The sequence below is a fragment of the Colletes gigas genome, unplaced genomic scaffold, assembly GCF_013123115.1.
Source record: "Colletes gigas isolate AHSC1104 unplaced genomic scaffold, ASM1312311v1 Colletes_gigas_Sc00010, whole genome shotgun sequence".
NCBI classification, from domain to species: Eukaryota; Metazoa; Arthropoda; class Insecta; order Hymenoptera; family Colletidae; genus Colletes; species Colletes gigas.
The window spans coordinates 3,443,154-3,466,771 of NW_025106639.1; the positions used below are offsets into that span (position 1 = coordinate 3,443,154).

General features: G+C 36.1%; 5 protein-coding genes across 9 annotated transcripts; 2 read left to right on the forward strand and 3 right to left on the reverse strand.

Moving 5' to 3' along the window:
- Positions 1-3,910: 3,910 nt before the first annotated feature.
- On the reverse strand, positions 3,911-6,327 carry LOC122397803. Of its 3 annotated transcripts, XM_043397210.1 has the most exons (7): positions 6,158-6,327; positions 5,993-6,043; positions 5,715-5,898; positions 5,107-5,410; positions 4,792-4,953; positions 4,288-4,693; positions 3,911-4,149 (listed from the first exon to the last, which is right to left on the reverse strand). In XM_043397210.1, the coding sequence occupies exons 3-7, from the start codon at positions 5,831-5,833 to the stop codon at positions 4,049-4,051; spliced, it is 1,092 nt and encodes a 363-aa protein (XP_043253145.1). In that variant the 5' UTR covers positions 5,834-5,898; positions 5,993-6,043; positions 6,158-6,327; the 3' UTR covers positions 3,911-4,048. The 3 variants fall into 3 exon arrangements, with proteins under 3 accessions (XP_043253145.1, XP_043253144.1, XP_043253146.1); XM_043397209.1 differs by having other exon boundaries at positions 5,993-6,177; XM_043397211.1 differs by having other exon boundaries at positions 5,980-6,177.
- A 144-nt stretch (positions 6,328-6,471) lies between these two features.
- On the forward strand, positions 6,472-8,620 carry LOC122397804 (short-chain specific acyl-CoA dehydrogenase, mitochondrial). 2 transcript variants are annotated; one of them, XM_043397212.1, is made up of 5 exons: positions 6,472-6,951; positions 7,028-7,127; positions 7,302-7,969; positions 8,036-8,259; positions 8,333-8,620. In XM_043397212.1, the coding sequence occupies exons 1-5, from the start codon at positions 6,930-6,932 to the stop codon at positions 8,543-8,545; spliced, it is 1,227 nt and encodes a 408-aa protein (XP_043253147.1). In that variant the 5' UTR covers positions 6,472-6,929; the 3' UTR covers positions 8,546-8,620. The 2 variants fall into 2 exon arrangements, with proteins under 2 accessions (XP_043253147.1, XP_043253148.1); XM_043397213.1 differs by having other exon boundaries at positions 6,919-6,951; positions 7,028-7,123.
- Positions 8,621-8,659: 39 nt separating this feature from the next.
- Positions 8,660-12,524, reverse strand: LOC122397805 (phosphatidylinositol transfer protein alpha isoform). The gene is made up of 6 exons (XM_043397214.1): positions 12,325-12,524; positions 11,900-11,930; positions 11,118-11,381; positions 10,959-11,036; positions 10,506-10,886; positions 8,660-10,415 (listed from the first exon to the last, which is right to left on the reverse strand). Exons 1-6 carry the CDS (start codon positions 12,339-12,341, stop codon positions 10,371-10,373), a joined length of 816 nt encoding a protein of 271 aa, XP_043253149.1. The 5' UTR covers positions 12,342-12,524; the 3' UTR covers positions 8,660-10,370.
- Positions 12,525-17,264: 4,740 nt separating this feature from the next.
- On the forward strand, positions 17,265-19,198 carry LOC122397867 (acidic fibroblast growth factor intracellular-binding protein). Of its 2 annotated transcripts, none has more exons than XM_043397322.1 (6): positions 17,265-17,714; positions 17,799-18,000; positions 18,099-18,326; positions 18,401-18,632; positions 18,692-18,960; positions 19,036-19,198. In XM_043397322.1, the coding sequence occupies exons 1-6, from the start codon at positions 17,630-17,632 to the stop codon at positions 19,112-19,114; spliced, it is 1,095 nt and encodes a 364-aa protein (XP_043253257.1). In that variant the 5' UTR covers positions 17,265-17,629; the 3' UTR covers positions 19,115-19,198. The 2 variants fall into 2 exon arrangements, with proteins under 2 accessions (XP_043253257.1, XP_043253255.1); XM_043397320.1 differs by having other exon boundaries at positions 18,401-18,628; positions 18,706-18,960.
- A 138-nt stretch (positions 19,199-19,336) lies between these two features.
- LOC122397868 (pyruvate dehydrogenase E1 component subunit beta, mitochondrial) lies at positions 19,337-21,766 on the reverse strand. Its single transcript, XM_043397323.1, has 5 exons — positions 21,563-21,766; positions 21,384-21,446; positions 20,778-20,984; positions 20,082-20,712; positions 19,337-19,997 (listed from the first exon to the last, which is right to left on the reverse strand). Exons 1-5 carry the CDS (start codon positions 21,572-21,574, stop codon positions 19,846-19,848), a joined length of 1,065 nt encoding a protein of 354 aa, XP_043253258.1. The 5' UTR covers positions 21,575-21,766; the 3' UTR covers positions 19,337-19,845.
- Positions 21,767-23,618: the final 1,852 nt, after the last annotated feature.

Below are 23,618 nucleotides of genomic sequence, written 5' to 3' on the forward strand. Positions count from 1 at the left end.
ATCAAAAGAAATACGATCCCACTTTAAACGTTTGCATTCGTTTCGAATCGTGTGTCGTGTTTAATAAGCTATTGCAGAATACGATCGATGAAATTGTACAAGATTTGCGCACGAGGACATCTAGTAGCCCTAAAGATCCTGTCATTTGTTATTTAGTTTGAATATAATGTATATGAATTCGTGAACGTGTAAATAACCAAGGGATAATTTCGTTTCGTAATTTATGAAAAATAAACGGAGCAGGCATGTCGAACTCATTTTTGCCCAAAGTTTAGTCTACTTTTACGAGGAGGGTTTAAAAATCGATTTGATCGAGACTTTGTACGCTGGTAGATTTCGACACCTTCTTTATGAAACATACCATGTTATAGAGTTAGAAACTTTAAGCATACCTGCAAACAAATAAAAGCAGTACTATTTTTTAGGAGAAATATCCTCTTCTCGAATAAAAATTTTTATTCGTATTTGACATGCCTGCGACAAAGGGTGGAAATTCCAGGACGAAAAGTTCCCCAAAAGTATACTATCGAAAAATAAAAGGCAACGACTTCCTTGTACAATTGTCTCTCTCTTTTTTTTTATGCAATTGGTTACGCAAAACAATTGAGCACAATGTTGATTATAAATAAAAGAAATATAGTCGGAGCGTGAAAGTACCCCGCGTTATCAGTTAAGGGTCGATCGACGTGTCTTTTGAACAAGTAATCCCCCCGAACAAAGTGTGCCTAGTTCTGGATCCCGATAATCAGATTGTAAAAAAAAAGATACTACGTGTTGCGATTGAAAAGAAGGTCCATACTGTTCTTCGTAGCTGAACGAAAAATATTTTCTCCGGATTTTTTCTGTGAAACGTGGATCGAGTCGAAGTCTCGAGGAATTCGTGTTCCCGGTGAAAAAAAAAAAAAAAAATAAATAAAATAAATGGCTTCCGTCTCTTCGTTTCGGTGGGACCCGTTGCGCAACCTTCGCGAATAAACTCGCGATCGATGTCTGAACCAATGTGAATCTGTACCGTGAACATATCTGACTACTTAGACGTTGATCCAAGCGATTAATGGTTTACAAAATGAGGGCGGGAGGGACGAAAAAAAAAAAGATTAAAAAAAAAAAAAAAATAATGAAAAAAGACTGACGCGACATTTAAGATCTACAGACGTTTAACACGTTCGCTACCAGAGACCGTTGAGACCCAGAGACCAGAGACACACTCGGGAAACGCGAATGGAAAGGGAAATAGAAAAGAAAAAGGAGAAATTACCGAAGTTGCTGCGTTCGCGAGAAATCGACGAACGATCTACGAAAGAAATTGTTTGTCGAGGACAGAGAGAGAGAGAGAGAGAGAGAGAGAGAGAGAGTGAAAAAGGGAGGATGAGGACTAGTAGCTCCGTAAGTTAATACCTCCATTCGAATGGTAGTGAATGTGTTAACTAATGTTACTTAGCGAATCTCTAGCTTTCATCTTCCGTCTTTTCGACACTTGCGTTTCCGTTTCTTTTTTCTCCTTGATCGCGAGCCATCGAGTTTCGTTGCGACCGAAAGAGACCCTCGTAGGTAGAGCGATACGAGCGTGTTACCAAAGAAAGACATCGGATTCGCTGGGAGGAACACGGTATGCCGCTTCGAGTACGTACGAGGGGGTGAACCTAGGGGGGGGGGGCAAATTATTAACACGAACCTTCATCTATTATCGTTAGATGTTAGATATCGTAAGAAAACGCAAGTAGTCTTAATGAAAAATATAAAAAAAAAAAAACAGAAGTAATTAAATAATCCAAAAAAGTAACACGAGAGAAACACCCGTTTCAAAATACCTCACGTACCGAGAGCCGATCTCTGTCTCTTCTCTGCGTGAATCAGACCAAACCTTAGAAGGTAATAGCTTTAACGACACAACAGGAACAATAAGCTGACGCAATGCAACGGTCGAACACGATTACAATGAAAAAAACTAACCGATAATATACACTTAGTCGAATCTTTTTATTTGAATGTTTACCAAAACGGCGGTGACTAAACGCGGGCTTGGCGATACCGAGGCGATCAAAACGAGCTCAGGCTGGCCGTAAATAAGCGAACAAAATAAAAAAAAAAAAAAAGACGCGAAAAACGTATGGGGGAGAAAAAAAAACGAATAACGAGGAAAAAAAAAAATAATCGACCTTCTCTTAAATATCCTTCGAGATCGTTTGTCGGCGCTCATTTTTCTCTAGTACTTCACTTGTACATTGTCATTGTTATAAATTTAGTCGTTGAACGGATTCGTATAAAAATCTTTTTGATATCGCGCCAGCTGACACGAGGTGAAATCGCGAACGTAAGCCGTGGCCTGAGAATTACGCGTACGTGTATAGACCGAATCGTTAGAGCGAACGCGCGACGATCGTCGATCGTCGGGGAGGACCGCTGGTTTGGAACGCTTGGAATATTTGTCCGGATTCGACGAACAAAAAATAATCAGTGTTAATCATCTAAACAAATTGTATTCCGACGAACGTGAAAAAAAAAATGCTTTATTTCGAAAAGAAAGAGTATGTTTTCCATTTCCCAGAATAAAAAAAAATATAGGAGTATACGCGTTCACTTCGATCTAGATAACGATTAGCTGAATAATACACGATATCCTGACAGCTGCTAGTAACAAGCAAGGAGTATCGATCTTCTGTGAGAGATTTGAAAATAATCTCCGTTTCGAAATCGCAAAACCTCTGTTCGACGAGAAGAAAAAGAAAACACTATGGAGGGACGGAAGAAAAGAAGAGGAAAAGAGAAAGAATGTACATGCATGTGTGCGTATGTATGTCAGTGCATGTACGAAAGGATGGTGAGAAAGAGGAAGGTACAGACAGATGGAGAATGAATGAATGTATGGATGAAAGGGGCGAGAAAAAAAATAGAGTTGTCGCGAAGAGAGCGTAGAGAATCCGAGGAACATATTTGAATGATGTTGTTAGTTAGGCGCCAATTATTGTCATTCTTTCTCTTGTATCGATACCCTAAGATTGTATGAACAGAACGTAGCGCAAAAAACAAAAAAAAAAAAACATGAAATCGATTATATACACACGTACGACTTTTAATATAACGAATTACCGCATCGATTAAGCATGTCGAGTCGCCAGCTACGTTTGTCTTGTCATTGAGTAATCTTGCGCTTTGTTTTTTCTATGAATCGGTGCATAACAATCTATTCCTTGTTAGCCCAACTGAAATAACGAGAACAAAAAAAAAAAAACTGCTACAAAAGAGAAAAATCAACAAAAAACACAATGTTATTATAAACGATTAATTAATAAAAAACAAATCTTGTTTGTTGTTACTTCTGGTATCCTGGTAAAGTCCTTCACGTCGAGTACACTGTCGCTGATTTGATAGCATCGTCGAAACGTTCGTTTCTTCGCATCGTGAGAAGGGTCGCCGTAGTTTCACCTCCTGTTCGTCTCCCAATCGCGCTTCTTATCGATTTATCCGCTACCAATTCTCACTCGCTTTCTCACTCTTATCCGTCCACAATCACGCCTGCTTTCTTACCGATGCTACGATCTATCCAATCACACTCAATTCGTCCTCGATCACCGCCAATCGTGCCGATTTAAACCATCGCGATTCTTCAAAGTGGCTTTAATCGATGAATCGTCTCCGTTATAAATAGAGTCTGGAAATCGAATCGAAATTTTATTATCCGTTCGTCTTTTGTTCGACAGACGTCGCGCGAGGTCCTTTGTACATATTAAGACTTATTTAGAGTCATCAAACTCAGCTTCGTAACTCACACGCATGCACACGTGAGTGGAAACACAATCACGTATCCAAAAACCCGCATAATTCAAGGACTCACTGCGTAGAAGCGTTCGCGAGGAAAATCGTCGTGGAACGAAATTTAAAAATAATTTTTCAAAAATTTGATGGGCGAAAGTACTTTATTTGAAGTGTACTATGGCGCTGTGATATAATAAGCGTACATACATATATATTTATATGTATAATCGAGCGATATACAGATCTCGAATATCAAGGACTAAAGAGATAAAAATTAAAAAAAAGTTTTGATCTACGTATCTTCTTCCCAGACAGTCTCGGTTAAGATAGCAATATTGTCTAATCCTCTCATTGGCGCGTACTCCAAAGTCCACATCAAATTGGTAAATACCACTGAAATCAATGTCGCCAATTGTCAGTTTGATCGAAATGCAATGCTCCAGTGTTCTTGATTTTGTAAATTTTTTTGTAAAAACAGAAACGTATAGTCGGCTATACGATAAGTTTCATTTGTTGATGAAAATCACTTACACATTTCGCCTTGGTGCAGATCCGCTATTAGTTCGGGACAAGAGCTATTGCAAGGATTTATGGGTGTTAAACGAAGCTGCGTAGCTCCTCGCAATTGGGCGAGTGCGATCAACCCAGAATCTAGTTCGACTTTTTTATAACTCGGACTATTGTAATCCGAAGACATGAGTACCCAATTGAAATGCGCTGGCGAGACTGTGCTCGAAAGGAAGTACGGTCGTTGGTAATATTTTCTTAACACTTTTACCGCGTTGATGTCGCAGTTCTGCCAGTGGACGAACCATTTAGCCACTTCCGGGGAATGTACTCGACGTAAAAATGCTGCTAAATCGGATGATCCGGTTCTCAAATTAGAAGTTAGAGCGCAGGGTACCGTTTCCATCAATCGTTCGTTTTCCAAATACAGCTGTTCGTACAACATAAATGGAACACGACAATTTTTCAAGAAAAATAACGCGTAATATGAAATAGAATTTTGCGTAATAAAAGCTTCTTTCTACCTACATGAGTAATGTTATCAAACCAGAAATAATCTGTGTTCATAACTGCCCAAGAATCCATCGCGTCTGTGATAATTGCAGGCGCGTCGCGACTCAAATAATTATCGACAAGATTCCGATATCTTACATCTGATAAACGATCGATGGTTTCCAATGCTTCGCAAGTCTAAAAATTCAGTTTCAAATCAACTTCATTGGTGGTCTTACTTTTTATATTTTTGTCTCCTATATGAAAACTATTTCTATTGAAAGAATTAAACCTTGCAATGCATGAAAGTTTATAAAATAAACTTATTCTAACGAATATTGACAATCATACCACACAGTCTTCTTCTGTAATCGTGTAATCATTGTAGAAAGGATTGTTGATCATACAATTTTCATAATACAAAGGTTGCCAATTCCAAATTGGCAGAACCTTGATGAGTAACAGACGACTGATCGCAGAGAAATGAGTTCCAACAAAGTCTAACTGAGCTGCTAGACAGGCCAAAGTCCCGATAATTATAAGAACAAGCATACCACGGAAGACAAGTTGCAACCATGAACGGCGCATTGCAGCCACCAATGGTTGACAAATAATATCCATTTCTTCCTCTGTAAATCCTGCCTGTTGACAATACCTATGAACAATCAAAGTATAAGTATTATTAAAAATGAGACTAATTCCCTAATTTTCATAGTAATATAGAATATAATGAAGTAAATTTCTATTATATTTGTACACTAACTGATTAGAGAACACAAAATCATTTTAGGAATAATACTTGCTAATGAAATATCTATAAAAAATTCTAATAAGAAAACGTCACTTTTTCAAAATAAAATTGAAAAAAAAGAATGTTGAAGGATGACATTAATTAAAAATAAATTACAGAACTCGAAAAAATAGATAATTGTGTTGTAAGTGAAAAAAGAGTAATTTACTTGTAAAAAGAATTTAATTCATCATCTATCAATCGTAATTTTTCCGAGTGTGTCATTTCTTGCTGCTGTTCCTTCGCATAGCTCTTGCGTGGTTGTTTAATACATTTGCTGTTCGACATTTTCTTGTCTTTAATTTGAAACAAATTTCTTCGTGCTGCACAGACTCAGTTTCCAAAATCGTTCACTGTTTGGGGTGAAAGAAACAAACTGGTATTATTGAACAGAAACAGTGTCCGTACGAGTACACACATGCATGCATGCGCACATTTTCGGCTTACCGACGCGAATATATTGATTGTTATTGCCGCTGCTGAAAATGCCGCGGGTAACTACAACGAAATTTGAAAGGTTCCCGCGTAAGTTTTTCATAGGCCGACATTTTCAAAATTGATAATCGGTATAAATTTCAAGTAGCTAAGAAAAAGCAAGCTCTTCTTGATTACATGGAACATGATTGAGAGCAGACATATCCTGCCGCACGAGCCACATGTTACGCTAGGTCAGTGCTTCACACAACTTCGGGAAATCGATAAAGAAGGCGAATACAAGCCTTTCCTTCTTGATCTTGAACAGCTAAAGTCCGTTCTCGTGTCAATGGCATGCAATTTCAAATTTCGACTGCCCAGGCATTTTAACACCCCCTGATCATGTTTTAACTATTGAAAAAGAAAACAATTTTTGTTATTATTCCTACGAACAAGCATATGTATACATATTATTAATACGATTGGGTATAAACATCTGATTGAATTTATTCTCAATACGTGAAAAATAGATTCTGCTCGTGTTCATGTTCAAAGGAATTTTCGATTTCCCGAAATTGCGCGGATTGTCGAGCTTCCCCATGATTCCGTCAGATGCTAAGTAAGTTCGTCGTTAGTAGTGTCGCCATCGATGCACTCGTTATGCCAAACCTGGCCACACTGATGCACACACCTTGTGCATAAGTATATATATATGTATAAAGCAAGAGACAAATTCCTTGTGACTCGGGTCCATAGGTCTACAATTTGGCAACAACGCTTACATAGCTTATAAGACTGTGTGATAGCGAGACTGTTGAACTGTACGTTCGTGTAAACAGCATCACAGAAGCATTCGTAAATTAGGACAACGGAATACTCGTATCGCAAAGCCAAATATTTACATCTAATACGTTACAGTATTAGAAACCTTAGACTGTTTTCTTAACTATCACAAACACGAGCGACCAAAATGTATAAAATAAATTTACTCGGTGAGTTTCGACAATGAGCGTAGGTATACACTTGTTTCTTGTTCAAAAATATTATATAATTTTGTTTTTTTCCAAGTTAATCACAATGCACTCGGGGTATTGTATACTGCTATTCGAAAATTTGCTGCCCTTTCCTTGCTACCAGAGACACACCAGATGCTTCAGAAAACATGCAAGTACTTATTTTTATATAATAAGAATAATAAAATATTATTCTTGATCTATTTGTAATTTATTTGCCTAATTGATTTTATTGCAGTAAGTTTTTATTAATACCTACAACATTAACTGCAATAAAATTATATTCTATATGTACTGTAATAGATAGTATATAGTAATTATTATTGTAGGGATTTTGCTGAAGGGGAGTTGAAACCAATAGCAGGACAAATTGATAAGAAGCATTGTTATCCGGAAGAACAAATAAAGAAAATGGGTGAAATGGGTTTAATGAGCGTTGCAATTCCTGAAAATGTAGGTGGAACTGGACTAGATTATCTGGCATACGCTATTGCGATAGAAGAAATATCCAAAGGTTGTGCCAGTACTGGTGTTATAATGAGCGTGCATAATTCCCTTTACTTAGGACCTATAGAAAAATTTGGCAATAAGAATCAGAAAGAGAAATACGTTACTCCTTTTGCAACTGCTGCAAAACTTGGATGCTTTGCTCTTAGTGAACCTGGTAATGGTAGTGATGCAGGTGCTGCTTCTACCACTGCTAAGTTGGACGGTGATAACTATATACTCAATGGCACAAAGTCATGGATAACAAATGCATACGAATCAGAAGCAATTGTTTTATTTGCTACAACAGATAAAGATAAAAAGCATAGAGGAATAAGTGCATTTATAGTTGACAAGCCTACAGATGGCCTCTCTATTGGTAAAAAAGAAGATAAGTTAGGTATTAAAGGCAGCAGTACCTGTTCGTTAATATTCGAAGATTGCAAAGTGCCGGCTGAGAATTTGATAGGAGATGTAGGAATGGGTTTTAAAATCGCAATGATGACTCTGGGTATGAAATAAATACACGTCTAGACGAGTACTACATCCAGAAATGTAATGTATGTATTGCTTGTAGATGCTGGTAGAATAGGCATTGCTGCTCAAGCTTTAGGCATAGCTCAGGCTTCTTTTGAGTGTGCAGTCGATTATGCAGCTAAACGACAAGCGTTTGGTAAACCTATCATTAAGCTACAAACAATTCAACAAAAGATAGCTGATATGGCATTAAAAATAGAAAGTTCGAGATTATTGACGTGGCGGGCGGCTGTATTAAAAGACAGCGGTAAACCGTATACAAAGGTATGGTGAAAATTACAGTTGTACATGCCGTGAAACATATTATCGGTAAACGTTATCTTTGTTTTCATTCTAGGAAGCTGCTATGGCGAAGCTGTCGGCATCAGAGGCGTCTACTTTCTGTACTCATCAGTGCATACAAATTTTAGGCGGTATGGGGTATGTTTCGGATATGCCAGCAGAACGTCATTATAGAGACGCGCGTATTACCGAGATTTATGAAGGTACATCAGAAATACAAAGATTAGTTATAGCTGATAGAATTACCAAGGAATACAGTCTCAATTGAAACTTTTGAATGTAATACGTATTTTGTTATCTAACCTTTTATATACGAGCAAAATATTTTTATACATTTTATATTTTCTTTTTTTTTATTGAATGAGTCAATAAATTGCGCATATAATAGGACTTCTAATTTTATTAGTTCCTCTGTTTCCCATATGACTCTGTGACATAAAATATGTATGTATATGTGTATGTATGCAAGAGATAAAGATACTATGCATACCTACATATTCATATGCATATTAGTATTTCATCGCTATTAGCCCTTCGGCAACGTTACAGGGGTTTTTTTTAGTCAAGATTCCTACCCCGCTTGTCGTGAAGAGAAAGCTGGTAGACTAGCTAGTAAATTAATACTAACGCACAGAGGTGGTAGACATACTCACAATGAGATTTTATTTTAAAACCCCCATGAATATCGAAATCCGATGAGATCGCGCATTCAACTTAAATGCTAACAATCACAACTGAGCAGCATAAACTCTGACACTCCCTTCATTGAGATTTTCAGAAGTCAATAATTAGTTCGCCTAGGTTGCCTCTCTAATGTTATCTTAAATACTACATTATAGATCCCAGTATAACAGGTAACAGTACACATACAATTTGTGCAAACGACAAGTATTTCGTTTTCAACTATGTTTTAAATGAATAATTCTTTTTGTTTTTTTGTTTTTTGCATAAGCGAACATGTCGGATATGAACATTACTACGCACTTAAATTCGGTTTGTTGTACAGAGATCTATTGGAATGCAAAAAATATATAAGTATATATAACATTTCAATTTGAATTTCATTGTATGCCTTTTTTTTTTTTTTTTATATACAATAACGCATCTTTCCGACGTTTTACCCGCCGTTACAGAGAAACAGTTCCAACTCTTCTCTTTCTTTTCTACATACATATGTATATCAATTTAATTATTTTATATTGTTACTTCCATACTTTTCACGAACTGATGTTAATGTAATAATTAGAATCGTAGATTAATTAAATATTTATCAATTTGGTCCTAATTTGGATGCATAAGTGTTCTTTTCAACTTTCAATCAAATGCAGGAAACGTAAGAAAAGCATAACCGCTATAGTCTACTGACCATTTGTAGTTTTATCTAATTTGACGATAACATCGAACGTTAGTAAATCGCCATAAAATTAGTCTCTGCTTGCAGAGTTGCTAAAATACTTTTCTTTAATTTTTCTCATTATTGTACATGGTATAAGGCTTAAAGAATTTCAGATTATGCCGCGCAAATTCGTTAGAAGAGCAGAAATTACATCAAGTGCGACAATGTTCTTGTTTTCCAACCTTAACACGATAAGTCTAAGACATAAATCATGGAATTTGCTATTGATATGATCGAACTCGCAATTTGTGTATCAAGTATTCTTGTTTGTGTTCTGTAGCAAACAGCTTGGATTGCTTGTTTATTAACTTTAGTACCGAACTACTATTGTGTTAAATAATAATTAATGCTTTTTCTACCTACATTGATTTTTATCGGACTGTACTCTTTTTCTTGAATATTTTATACATCATATAGATCGAACCGATTTGTACCAGTTCTCTTTCTTGTTATTGGCTATATTATAATCTTTGACTGTAGGTACATTTGTCTAAAACGCTTGTAAATGTAAATAAATTAAAATCATAAGTAGTTTTAATAGACACTGAATCTAGACACGTAAGTCCTGGAAATTGTCCCGATCCTGCAGGATCGCCTATGACAAAACGTATGTGAGTGTATTTCCATAGGTATGCGCATGTATCTGAGACATATAAGGAAATTGATTTAACCACCCATAAGAGAAGCTGTCAAAGCTTCAATCGTCGGCTCGCATACCCCTTACTTCTCCTTGATGTCTTTGCTGAAAAAGAAAACATTCGGATAACGTTTTTTAACAGCCACAACGCGGAGACAATAATCCGTCACTTTTAAATTGTAAAAAATTATTTACCCTATCTAATTCTTCTTTTGTAGTCGCCTCAATTGCTCTAATATCTTCCATAGTTAGACCATGCCAACGATCTATCCAACAAAATACTTGCCTATGGAAATTAGTAAACAGACGCCTTTCTGATTTTTGAATAAAACTTTCAACGCGATTTTGCAGACCGAACCATTTAAATTCACAAGTGACTAGCTTGTAGCATGTCATCACAGGCTGAACATTATTCTTCCACTCTTTACCAACAAGAGGTCCCCGACCTGTTTTCACAGATTTAAACTTGGTCGGATCTTCGTCCTCTTTGTAATCGGCATTCGCGATCTGATCATTTGCAATATCTATATGCACTACTTCTCTTATCTTTAACTTATCAGGAGGTAATTCGTGAACCTGCCAAATAAAAATTAAAATGTAATGCACAAAATAAAGTTGCATGTGGTTTTTAAAAAATTTTATACATACATTGTGTTGATTTCCAACATCATCAATGTGAAACGATTCTATCATAATTACAAAATTTTCTTTCATGTATCCAGGATTCTGTAAGTAAAAAAAATAACACATAAATTTATGTTAATATGCTATTCTCTACTTATAATACTATTGTTAAATTTTACTTACAGTTATAACAGTTTTACAGTATGGATAAGCATTCCAAGCTTCTTCATGAATTTCCAGTGAATTCTTTGGCAGCAAAATGCGAATGAAAGCGGGCACTTTACTAGCTAAATGATAAATCTTGTACGTATATTGACCCGAAGAATATTTCCCACCAAGTAAGGGATAATCCGTAAATGGCTCATTTTTTAGCACTTCTATACCCTCTCCACCTCCTGTATTATTTTTGCTTGCTTCTGCTACGGAATATAGCTGAGCCACTTGATACTGTCACAAAGGAAATTAAACTTTATAATACATTTATAGACGTATTTCCTGCAGGAAATATATATCTGATGTTACAAGATAAATTTCCTTGCATACAATTTATCGAATTAATAAGACACAATTAGTACTAAGATCTAATTAATTATCTTTATTTGCCAAACATCAGACACATGAATAAATTTAAAGAACCAACATAGGAAACTGTTTAAGGTAATAATTATAGATCACATTAAACCTAATTAGACGAAGAAGATACGCATATTACATCACAATAAAATTACCATGAATCAACAATATTTTCTCATATGCTTAAAAATGAAAAATTTTCAAGCATAACGTTAACATTGAAAATGAGCACTTGCTATGAAATAAACGTTAATTAAATGAGTTGCAATTTTTGCCGATTGCATGATGTCTGTGTAAAATGTAATTTGAGCCAGGTTTTCTTTTTCTAATGAAACAAGATGTCTCAAAGTGGGTCGTTATAATAAGATATCACTGTTCAACCAGATACATACCTCTTCCACCGTAAGGGGCAAAGTGACACGGCTATAACAGAAAAATTAATTGTATTTATAATTTATTAATTGATAAATAAAATATGCTTACATATCTATAAGGAATGGCCTTGAGAACATTCAAGTATGAAATTAACGTATGTATCATACATCAGGTATCCAGAACCGAACGTCAGACATAACATAAAACGGCCGTACTTTTCAAGGAAAGTTACATATCGGTCAAAATGAAAATTTGGCCGTCGCGTTGTTCGAAAGTTCGTTTGTCGAATCGCAAGGGATGAAGGTATATCCCTCTTCACCCCTCCAATCCCTCCTACCGTTAAAGATTAGTAACCATATCCCGAGAATCGGTTTAAATGTTCGGCCAGAAATCGTCTATCGCACTCTATGAAACTAACAGTAAGAAAACTCACGGCACTTACAATTCTTTGATAAGCATTTTAACAAGTAGAGCACATGGGCTGCAGTAATTTCAGTCCGACCTGCACACAGCACCACCCTTGCTTCAGCAAATTCACTCGCGTTATCTCTCAACCCGCAGTCGTACGCATACAACGGCGCCGACTTCTCAACCGACTGGCACACTACGACACACACTCCAAGTAGTCGGTAGCACTACACTGCCACGGCCACCAAAAAACACCTATACTTGCGCACACGTGTCCATCGAATTTCTCCCACTCTTGCTTTACGGACACTTTGCAAATGACGTCACGCCGACATATCTAAATTCTAGTTCGCATGCGTGCCAATCACCTATCAACTTACAAGTACTTCGGTATTTCGGGGATTTTAGATAGCATTACGTTTGCAAACATGCCAATTATTACAAATATGCATTGTGATGAATTACTTTTTCATAGAATGTTGATAAAACACATACGTGTACGTGTGCATGAGAATGGAGAGACCAACATGGTATGACTCACGTTTCATGTTTAATTTGGACTTGCGGTTTATAGTGAAACGCAATTCGAATTCGAAACGTTCAAAAACTAATTTATACTAACGTGTACATTTTATAAAAATCGTGTATTTTATTTTATTCTGTATCAATGTAAAATTCATCGAAAGCTTAACTTACGATATTCTATATCGAACCGATCAATTTCATAATTATATTAAATATAAGACAATATGTATAATGGGATTAATTGCATAATAATGTAATAGCAGATCTTGAAACGAATGAGACGTTACTTTGAACTTTAATTGCCAGTCGCATTGCATGTAAAACAGCGTAATAAAAGTCTAATGTAACGATTAATTGTTAGCCAAATCTGCTCGATCAGATTCTGCCCAGTGCAGTCCAATACTTGCTGCAAGTTTTTGACAACAGGAAGGCTATAAATTGGATGCAGGATCTGCTTTGTTCAGTAATATTGGCAGATTGTCAGCAGAAATATAACAGAATCTGCTGACACAGATGGCAGCAGGATGGTGACAAAACTCGAGCAGAGTCTGTGTAGCACAGTCTGTGAGCAGATAGGCCACAGAACAGTGTGTTTATCTGAATCGATTTTAGGCGTTTTAATAACCTATGATCGATATTTGAACCTTTAAACGATCTATATATAAAATCGTGTACACGCATGTACACAAAATTCTTATCCTTTTGAACAAAAATGTACAAAATTTTTGTATTCAAACCCATATAATATAAACATTCTCCAATATACGTATATAATAATCCGTATCCAACCAATCAGTTCTATTAGTTTATTAGTTAGTGATTTGTTGCAGGTTTGTGTAGTCAACCTTTTGTTCAATCAGTATATAACTGTTTTAACGAACAACGGCTATAATCTGTTATAGATTACTCAAAAGGGTGACCTTGATAACACATGTCAAGATCAAGGTCACCGCAACTTCCTCTCATAATTAATACAAAGTTTTTCTTTGCAGGTTTTGTTATGATGTTCATATCTATCGGCTCATTCAAATCACAAACATCGATTAATTTCATATGTGATTAAATAGAAAATATTTGCAGACTTTTACTCAAAAGAATGAGAATTTTGTGTGCATTGTATTTCTTAAATTAAATCCATTCCTAACATGTAATTTTTATATCTGTTAAAAAATAACATTCTAAAGTAGATCGTACGAAAACTAATTGAAATTTTCATACGTTAAATTTTAAAGTGTCATCTTTTTTAAGAACTGTTACCTAAGAAGGACGAAACAGAAACATTTGGCGCCATGTTTGGAGTCTGAAATAGTATAGGTGGCGCTAGTAGACATACATTATATTCTTGCATCAGTGTCAGTCGCCATTTTGCAGATAGAAAATTTGCGTACAAGGTGAGTAATTTTTCAAGGCAGTAGTATTTAATAATTTTAATCATTCTACGAAAGTTATATTGTATTGTACTGTAGCGTTATGTTATTTTTCTGTGATACAAGTTACAAACAATGTAATATGTTCATCACATCGGTAGAATGATTTGTACGAAATTAAGGTTATGAATTATTTTCATCATTTATACATTATTTGTTTATTTTACAAAAAGTATGGTGTCTAGAAAGTGCCAAGTTAAGAAATATAGTTAGGAAAGCAAGAGGCTGAGAGAATTTCTCAACATACCAATGGACAGGACAACATTGTCTAAAATGTTTATGTAGTGGCATGGGAGAATCTAGAAGATGGGTGGAACACATTAGAAACTGAAGACTTGTGATGAGTATTTTGAATGAATCATCTGAGCAGGATAACAATATCTACTCTTCGTTAATCAGGTATGGAAAACATAATAAATTAATATCTTCTTTGGTTGTATATAACCTTTGATTACGAGTAAGTGTTAATTAGAGTAATTCAAGTGCTTCTTTTTTTAAATTTTGCATCGAAATTGCCGAGATTTTCCTTTAATTTTTTATATACATTTATTAAAACGTGTGTTAGGTTAATCGCGTTTTCTCGTATTATAGGTTCTTTTCCTAATGATACGTGCTATTTACATTGTTTTATCAAAATTGTAAATAGAAATAAAACTAAGATTATATTATACGTGTATTACCAAAGGAAGAATAAATCATTTTGGTAAAAAATATAAACATTATTTATTTAAAAGCTGGGAATGCAAGAATCGATTTAAATGAATGAAACAATAGATTGTTGTATTTCTGCCGACAAGCGACTTTTTGACGCACAATTGTATGTCTTTTTTTATTTTCTTCACAGAAAGAAATAAGAAAGCATGTATTACCGTGCGTTAAAAATTCTTTTGTCTGCACCGAGCCTGAGTTTGTCAGATCGTAGCCCCAGCTTTTACGAAATAACTCGCTCATGCACGAGTGTGTATACGTAAGTTCGGGCAGCTTCGAGAATTAGAGAAAGAGGAGACATTCGTCGTCTTTCTCGTCTCCCCGAACTGTTTGAAGTGGCGGAACTTGAGACAATTTCAAAAGAGTCGAGAAAGAAAGGGTCATACTCGCCCTCTTTCTCGGCTTCCCGAAGGTATCCAAAACTGGCACAGCGCTTTGAAGGAGTGTCGAGAAAGAAGGCAGACGTGAGCTTTTCTTTTTCGCTCTTACATCATCCCCTCCGTTCGTCTTGCTGGCAAATGTTTCCTATCACGAATGACGTCTCTTTTTTTCGATAGCAGAGACCCGATCACCTTGAATACTTTTTAACCATGTACAGTGCTGGGCTCAAGTATTAGCATATTATACGATTACTTATACAAACATTTACAGTTACTGAAAAAATTGTTTATACCGTTCGTATATATCATTACTTAAAATACCTCATTTATGTAATGAAACAGAACAAGATTAATAACATAGGAAATATATAACTAATGAAAATGTGTTTACAATATCTTATGCGTGAACAAAAGTATTAGCACGTTTTAAATAATGTCGTGTTAGATTTTCTAGCATATTTCTTTTCGTTTCACGGCCTCTTTTAATCTGGCATTGAATGGACCATAATATTGATTATTTTTTCTCTCTGTCTGATAATTTATGCAACCGGCAGCTGCAAGCAATTACAAGCATTCGACATGTTTATGAAACTTTTGAAAATAGTTTTAATTGTAAAACTGCTGCTTTATGCTATCTCACCAACTTTTATTACAAATTTAATAATAATTCTTTTTTTTCAATATGGTTTCTTTCCTTTTCTCGACACTTTTTAAATTATTTTAAAAATCACATTAAATCGGTTGTTAAACTGCTACAAGACAACTGAAATGATTATTAAGACATCTTTTACTTGTTTCAATAAATGAACAATGTATTTTTAAACTAGTTTCAAACATATCTGTCCTTGTGTATAGACAAGTAAGATATTCTAAATAAAGATGTATGCATAAAATAAGCGGTGTAAACAGTTTTTTTAGTAAATGTTCGTATACAGAATCGCGAACTGTGCCAATACCTATGTATGTCCAGCACTGTATAACGTTGGACCTTTCATGCCAAGACGGCCGTGCCCTATATTTATACTCTAAAACGAGGAGACTGTATAATACCCAATGTACAGCTATCTTTTAATAGTAAGGAAAGATTTCTTAAATCTGAAAAATTGCGAGTATAGTCCCATTCGTCTTATTTATATATACAAGTTTTATGTTTCCTAGATTAATTAAGAAATCAATATTTTAATGCTGATAATTAGTCGGTTAGGATTTAGAAGTCCAGTGATGACTCTGGAATGATCAAGAGGTAGGTCTGACTTCGCGATGATCTTCCATCTCGGGTGCTCTAGACGGAATAAACATTTTCGACAACAGTGGTTCTCTTTATACCTTTTTAAAGGATGCAACAAGATGGCGGGGAAGAGCTACGTTAACGAATCGGTAATTAGTATTTAGTTTAACTGTCTGTTCGATTAATTAAAGTGAGTGTTATATGAAAAATGATTATCACATGTAAATATTCTTTTAATTAATATGTAATGTAAATTATTAATTGTTGCAACTAATACGTAGTTCTCGAAATCTGTGCATAACCTACAAAATTGTTCGTTTAAAGCTATTCCAGAAATCAAATTTTAATTGCTTTCAAATCAATTAAATTCTCCGAACATTTAGCCTTAATTACAAACGCTAGGAGTGCTAAAATCGAATTCTGATCCAAATTAATAACGTTAAAAGCGACACGAAAAAGCATTGTCTGCAACGTACAATTTCAGTGGTTGATTGTTAGAAGAGATTCGTGGAAAAAAAGGTTAAGAATTGTTAGTCTATTCTATATTTGATTTGTGCTTGTTTCGTATAGAAATTAGGCTTGGGTAAGCGTTTGCGAGAAATAGTAGAAATTAGATGACCTCTATCAGTGACCAATGCAAACTGCTGGTAATCTACACGTTTGGTAACATATTCTATGCTAGGTCTATTCAATATTTCATCTATGGTGTAACGTAATCGAAAACAAAGTATATAGTATCATTTCTGAAAATAATCGCGAAAATCGAAACTGTATAGCGCAACGAAGGGAATATAAAGGAACGTGAATACATGATTCAATTCGTTTAATTGAATTACACCTATACTGTTTGTAGCTAGTGTGCGTGATTTCGTAAGCACGAGTATATTGCAAGCTCGTTTTCCTTTGTGACAGGATTAAAGTCATATAGACCCGATTTATATACACGTAGATAGAAATACGATGTCTTGAATCGATGTATGGTAAAGCCCGTTTCTGGGTAAAGCGTAATTTCCATTCTCTTCTATCAAACACGATCTGATTTGAATCTATTGCTAATAGCGCATCTTCACAATGTTGTCAGAGGTCGACGTGTTTATTAGCAATTACACTCTTGTTGATCCCGAGATCTATCAACTTTGGGTCGATGGTCATACATGTAAGTTTATAAGTCTGTTGAAATTTCCTTGGTTATTCGTTCATTTATGCAACTTTGACATATTTGGTACTCTTTCTAATCTAGCGAGCGATGCAGTTAGTATCTTGCATCAACGAGGAATATGTCATCAAACAAATGCACCGATCGAATTAATCGCTTCCGATATCCTCGATCATTATCGAACTTACGCTCTTCTGGAAAAGCTTCTTCATACTCCCACGAAATTGGCGAGTGAACAGTTAGCATTTCAAATCGAACCTCAAACTAGTCAGATGCTTATCGAAATGTAAGCAGACACTTTTTACCATGTATGTAAGTATACCGTTCGCGTCAATAGCTAAATTGTTCTTGTAATACACGTTTATTGTCATTCACGACAAATAGGTATTACGAATTCGACGATGTGGTCATCAGAGAGCTATTAGGTAAAAAGTTGACATCAAAAAGTAGAAAAGACATGGACGAAGTGTCAGAAAAGACAGGCATCACGTTAAAGAGTTGTCGCAGACAATATGACAACGTGAAGAGGGTGTTCAAAGTTGTCGAAGATTTACCAGGTTCCTTAGCTGCCAATATCGAACAACACTTTTTACTTTCCGAAGATCTTGCCAAGTAACGAAAAGAACATCATTAATATATGTTTCTTTACGTCTATACAACTTATGTTAATATCTACAATCGCTTAGGCGATATGCGGCCGTGGTATTCATAGCGTGTCTTCGATTCGAGATGAACAAAAGAAAGCTCCAATTTTTAACATTTCCCGATTTATACCATTGCGCCAATAGTATGATGTCTTCGTGGACGTATCGTTGCGTCGGGTCTGAATATTTTGATACAGATTTGGATAGAGAATTCTTACTAGAACTAGCAGAGTCTAGGATACTTTTGGAAAATGATAAACACCACAAACAGTATGTTTTGTTTGTGAAAAATATACGCAAGATCGAAATAGCTTTGTTTCGTTTAACTTATAGATCCGTTTTTATAGTTTAGTATGCATCAAGCTTAAACCTGTGCTTCTGGAACGTTCGTACCAAGAAGTGGATGCAAACTTTCGTTCGTATTCCAGAGCAATACTAGGAATAGGTTGTAATCTTCATCGTTCCCGAGACTTGAGGTTTTTCTTTCTGGAACTAGTAGAAAGATGCATAGAGCCGTGGCGTCAAGTTAATTGGACACACACTGATCTCAGACACTTTTTGTCAGTTTATACTCAATGCGCGTTAGACATGGATGTCCTTAGGTATAAAACAAACTGTTGGAAAATAATCGACTATCAGAAGTTTGTTGCGTTTAAGTAAAATATTCCCGTTTCCAGAGACGGGGAGTTGAGGGATGCTTTTGAGCGCTACATGACCGTCGTAACGTGCTGTTTGTTGCGTATGTATCACACATGACTATTACTGAAAGAAGACGACGGTATGCAAAAAGTAAATGCAATTAGCAACGATGGGAATTAAATTATGTGGAATGAAATAAACATGATGAATTGTACGTATACTACAATTTATTAGGTAATAAATAATTCATAAACAAATGCAGCATGTTTATGCGCCCATTTCATATATAGATATATATTGATTTACAATTTTACAATTTTCTCGATTTATTTCCAAATATGGTTACAAGATTGTCTTCGAGAGAAATTTTGAAGCAGGAGAAATAATTCGTATGTGTATGGCAATAAGTTAATGCTTCTTAACTCGTATTCAAGGACCGATATTCCAAATTTATACACAAAGCAATAATATCGATTCGCTCTAATAACAAAAACATTAAAACACTGTTATACTAATTAGATATTATTACGTTGTTTGTAGAATTTGAATATTCGACCAACAGGTACTGCTTGCGATACAATAATATATATATACAATATCTGTGTTTGCACACACTAACGGGACGACGAACAATGCATCGTTTAAACTCTTGTGACTTAAATATTATTTAAATCGTTAAAACGATTTTTCTACTAATTATTTTATTACCGTTAAACTTTGTACTTACTCTCTATCTAGTAAGGAATCTATAGGATGCCATATCGAGAAGGGATACACGGGATCGTGAAAAATTTTGAAGGAAAGACAAATGGGAAATTTTAATTTTACCTAGATATCTATACAAATAGTTACTCTGCCAAACCGAGTACTTTGTTTACCGCGTATACTATGTCGCTCTTTTGCGGCAAAGCTGCGATTTCAAGCGATTTGGTATAAGGCATAGGAGTATCAACTCCCGTGATACGAACTACCGGAGCGTCAAGATGATAGAATGCCTCGCCTGAAATCAAAAGAAACCCATTAATCGAAATTCGCTAATAATAGTTATTATCCACTGTTTAACGTTCGAATCTGGAAGACTTACTTTCAGAAATTCTAGCACTAATTTCTGCTCCGATACCGCACTGAGGCCAACCTTGTTCCACGGTTAAAACGTGATTCGTCTTTGCTACCGACTGTGTAATAGTGTCTATGTCCAGTGGTCTCAAAGATCTAAGATTTATTACCTCCGCCTCTATTCCTTTTCCGGCGAGTTCATTCGCTGCTTCGAGAGCTTGTTCGACGGCTTTGGAATGTGCTACTAACGTAACGTGTTTGCCGGCGCGTTCGATTTTCGCTTTACCAATCGGTAGTACAAAGTCCTTCGATAAGGCCTCGTCCGACATGGGATATTGAATGCCGTATAAAATTTCATTTTCCAATACAACGACAGGATCCGGATCCCGAATAGCAGATTTTAACAAGCCTTTCGCGTCTTCGCTATTGTAAGGCGACACTACTTTTAAACCAGGACAGTGGCTGTACCATGCACCAAAGCACTGAGAATGCTGTGCTCCTACACCTGCTGCTGCTCCATTTGGTCCACGAAATACAACAGGTACATTTACTTTACCAGCAGACATGTAAAACGTTTTGGCAGCTGAGTTAATAATTTGATCGATTGCTTGCATAGAAAAGTTAAATGTCATGAACTCGCAAACCGGACGCAAGCCAGCCTAAAACGTTGGTTCTGTTAGAAATAGAAACGAGGATGAGGAATATATGCATAAGGTATACATACCATTGCAGCCCCTACAGCAATACCAGTAAATCCTGCTTCTGTGATAGGAGTATCGACCACACGTTTGTCGCCATATTTTTTCCAGAGGCCCTTAGAAACTTTATATGCTCCATCATACATTGCCACCTCTTCACCAAGCAAGAACACTTTTTCATCCCTTTCCATTTCTTCATCCAGGGCAGAGTTCAAAGCATCTCGCACAGTCATCTATAAGAATGGAACACGATAGAACGAAGAAACCATGCCAATGATTGGCATTACATTTTACATTTTGTCCAGATAATAAAAGTGCACAGCATGAAGTGCACTCGGAGATTTTAATTTCGTAAGATCATCACGAAGTTGTCAGAATTAAATATGAGTGACCTTTGTTGCCCTTCAACATGTAGCAACCAATTGAATAATAATTTATCGAACGAAAAAAGGAAGCAACACTATCCATCGAGCGGATACGATTGAAACAAGAGAAAAGGTGAATTATTTTTTATCACAAGGTTATTATCGTCGCGCGAAGAAAACGGTACGCGAGGAACTCGATCCACGTCAAAGCAAAAAAAGGTTAGGTTCGGGAGGCGAATGTAAAAAGAAAGATATTGGTATTATTACCTGCTGCGCGGCAGTCCATTTTGACGTCGAGAACGAACGTCGTGCAGTGTTTCTCAAGACACACTGGAAACAACGGACGAACAATCAGAAACGTGTTTCATTTATTTTTTTAAACAATGAATGTCATATGTTTTTTAAGATTGTAACGCAAGTTAGTTTCATTGAGTTGTGATATTTACCGAAAACATCATAGGCCGTCGATTTTTTAGGTAATCTTCGAATCTGGGGTTGTATCAATCAATCGAAATGTTCTTACTCGGTACTCGCGTGTATTATCAGGGCCTCTGGCTCGAGATGGCTCGAGTTTCTTTCAGTGTTCGCCACGGGCCGAAACGCGGAACGATACTAGAGAAGCTCAAGGTCAGTAGGCGAACTCTTATGAAACACATTTGTCTCGAACTATACCCTATTTTTTATACTTTCGCGACGACTCTTTAGGAATAATGGAGGGAATTATGGAGGGACCAGATTACTAATCCGATTAGTAAACGATTTACAGAATCTGTTGCATCTAAAGTGTTTTCCACTTATTCTTGCTCCCTCTATCTTATTTAAGAACGGATTTGCGAATACGATTTCACATCCTTTCTTTAGCGATAGTGAATTCGAAGCGCCATTTCACTGCTAGCCAATGATACACAGATAGAGTTATTATCCAGCCAATCGTAGTACGAACGTTACACCCACGCGGCTATTTTGGAATATACCGAATTCGCAGAAAGCATCCGTGTGGTAAAAGTGATCGAAATTGTACAGAGATAAATCAGTACATTTCTTTTTTATGCGTTTTCGATCGATCATAATTTTCATGGAATTTGTAAGTTGAAGTATCAACGTATGAGTATCAATAGCAGATCTCTTTGGATCTGCAACCGATAAACGATCGAAGCTTTGGACGTATTATGATATCTCGATAAAAATCATGTTTCAGATTGTAATTCATGATTGTGAATGAGTTGTCCCAATACTTTCGTACATACAAATACATGTAGATAATACAACTTACTGTGTGTACGTGTTCGTATACTTACGCAATATCTACTGCGAATGGCTGCCGCGTTGGTTGATTTACATTCGATCAGGCTCGATATCTTGATGTCGCGATCGAAGAATTTACGAACAAAATGGACACGCATTAAAATCCAGAATTTGTTTCGCGTAATATTTAACGTTATTACGTAGCAAATGCCAATGTATGTACATATTTATTAAACGGAAATACGTAAGTATAAAATAGTATTTTAAATCTCGGCCGATAATTATGTCGCATTTTATGAACAATGACCACGAATCGAAAATGACCACTAATTATGCCTTGAAAGTGTTCAATTAGCGAAATAAAGCGTAGACATGGTTGAAGTCGTAAATGCCACGGTGAAGACGTACCTGGTAAACAAAGCGTTTGCAATAATGTTATGAACGGGTGATACTTATGAGACTTGCTTAAAAATCCTTGGAGCAAAGAGACGAAGTACCAACATTAGCACATTGTTTATTTACAAAAAGTATTCGCTCTTGGTACAATGACAAAATGCAATGTGAAAATGCGTGTTGAATGCGTGCGTGTGGATTGCCTTTATGGAGAAATGCATACGTAGCTAACATTCATACGAGAGCATTCTATTGCGAAGACACTTGCGTTGTGATTGTGATTAGAATCTCGATCCAACTATACGTACAAATTTGCGATTAACAAACGAAACGATGCTCGATGAACGTACATGAACAAATGACATCGTGACGTCGATCTTGTGCAGAAATCTCTCGAAGAAGGAAATTAAATTTGGGTAGATCGTTTCTGAACCGTATTTCTTCTTTGTCGGACATTTTATTAACGAGAGAACAACAATTTGCATAGAATTTTAATCGAATAGAACACTGGCTAGGGTAAAACGACCCTCTCTTTGATCGTTAACTAAAGTTACGACAACGCAATGGAGGCCAAGTGATCTAAGGGAACGAAGAGAGGGCCCCAAAGTGTGGGCTTGTGTGCCTCTAAGGTATTTGCTTTTGTCTCATATCTGTATCTGTATCTGTATCTGTATCTGTATCTGCATTTGTGTGTGTGTGTGTGTGTGTATGCATGTATGTATATATGTATATGTGTGAATTAGAGATCGCTATTTTAGACGTGTATTAAGATGCACGTGAACCACTGTAATCAGTTAATCGGATTTGCATAGTACTTAACCATCGACGATAAAAAGATTGCGAGCCACGTTCAGAGCTGTACGC

What these genes read in the sequence shown, in the direction of transcription:
- LOC122397803 (XM_043397210.1), bottom strand. Translation starts at nt 5,833, where the DNA reads ATGTCGAACAGCAAATGTATTAAACAACCACGCAAGAGCTATGCGAAG. An exon ending in TTACAGAAGAAGACTGTGTG is followed by an intron (nt 4,954 to 5,106) that starts GTATGATTGTCA and finishes CTGAATTTTTAG; the next exon opens with ACTTGCGAAGCATTGGAAAC. An exon ending in GGTTTGATAACATTACTCAT is followed by an intron (nt 4,694 to 4,791) that starts GTAGGTAGAAAG and finishes TTGTACGAACAG; the next exon opens with CTGTATTTGGAAAACGAACG.
- LOC122397804 (XM_043397212.1), top strand. Translation starts at nt 6,930, where the DNA reads ATGTATAAAATAAATTTACTCG. An exon ending in ATGCTTCAGAAAACATGCAA is followed by an intron (nt 7,128 to 7,301) that starts GTACTTATTTTT and finishes TTATTATTGTAG; the next exon opens with GGATTTTGCTGAAGGGGAGT. An exon ending in AATCGCAATGATGACTCTGG is followed by an intron (nt 7,970 to 8,035) that starts GTATGAAATAAA and finishes TATTGCTTGTAG; the next exon opens with ATGCTGGTAGAATAGGCATT.
- LOC122397805 (XM_043397214.1), bottom strand. An exon ending in ACTGTAAAACTGTTATAACT is followed by an intron (nt 11,037 to 11,117) that starts GTAAGTAAAATT and finishes TTTTACTTACAG; the next exon opens with AATCCTGGATACATGAAAGA. An exon ending in CAAAAGAAGAATTAGATAGG is followed by an intron (nt 10,416 to 10,505) that starts GTAAATAATTTT and finishes TTTCTTTTTCAG; the next exon opens with CAAAGACATCAAGGAGAAGT.
- LOC122397867 (XM_043397322.1), top strand. Translation starts at nt 17,630, where the DNA reads ATGTTGTCAGAGGTCGACGTGTTTATTAGCAATTACACTCTTGTTGAT. An exon ending in TTGGGTCGATGGTCATACAT is followed by an intron (nt 17,715 to 17,798) that starts GTAAGTTTATAA and finishes TTTCTAATCTAG; the next exon opens with CGAGCGATGCAGTTAGTATC. An exon ending in ATAAACACCACAAACAGTAT is followed by an intron (nt 18,633 to 18,691) that starts GTTTTGTTTGTG and finishes TTTAACTTATAG; the next exon opens with ATCCGTTTTTATAGTTTAGT.
- LOC122397868 (XM_043397323.1), bottom strand. An exon ending in AATGGACTGCCGCGCAGCAG is followed by an intron (nt 20,985 to 21,383) that starts GTAATAATACCA and finishes CCATTCTTATAG; the next exon opens with ATGACTGTGCGAGATGCTTT. An exon ending in TTGCTGTAGGGGCTGCAATG is followed by an intron (nt 20,713 to 20,777) that starts GTATGTATACCT and finishes CCAACGTTTTAG; the next exon opens with GCTGGCTTGCGTCCGGTTTG.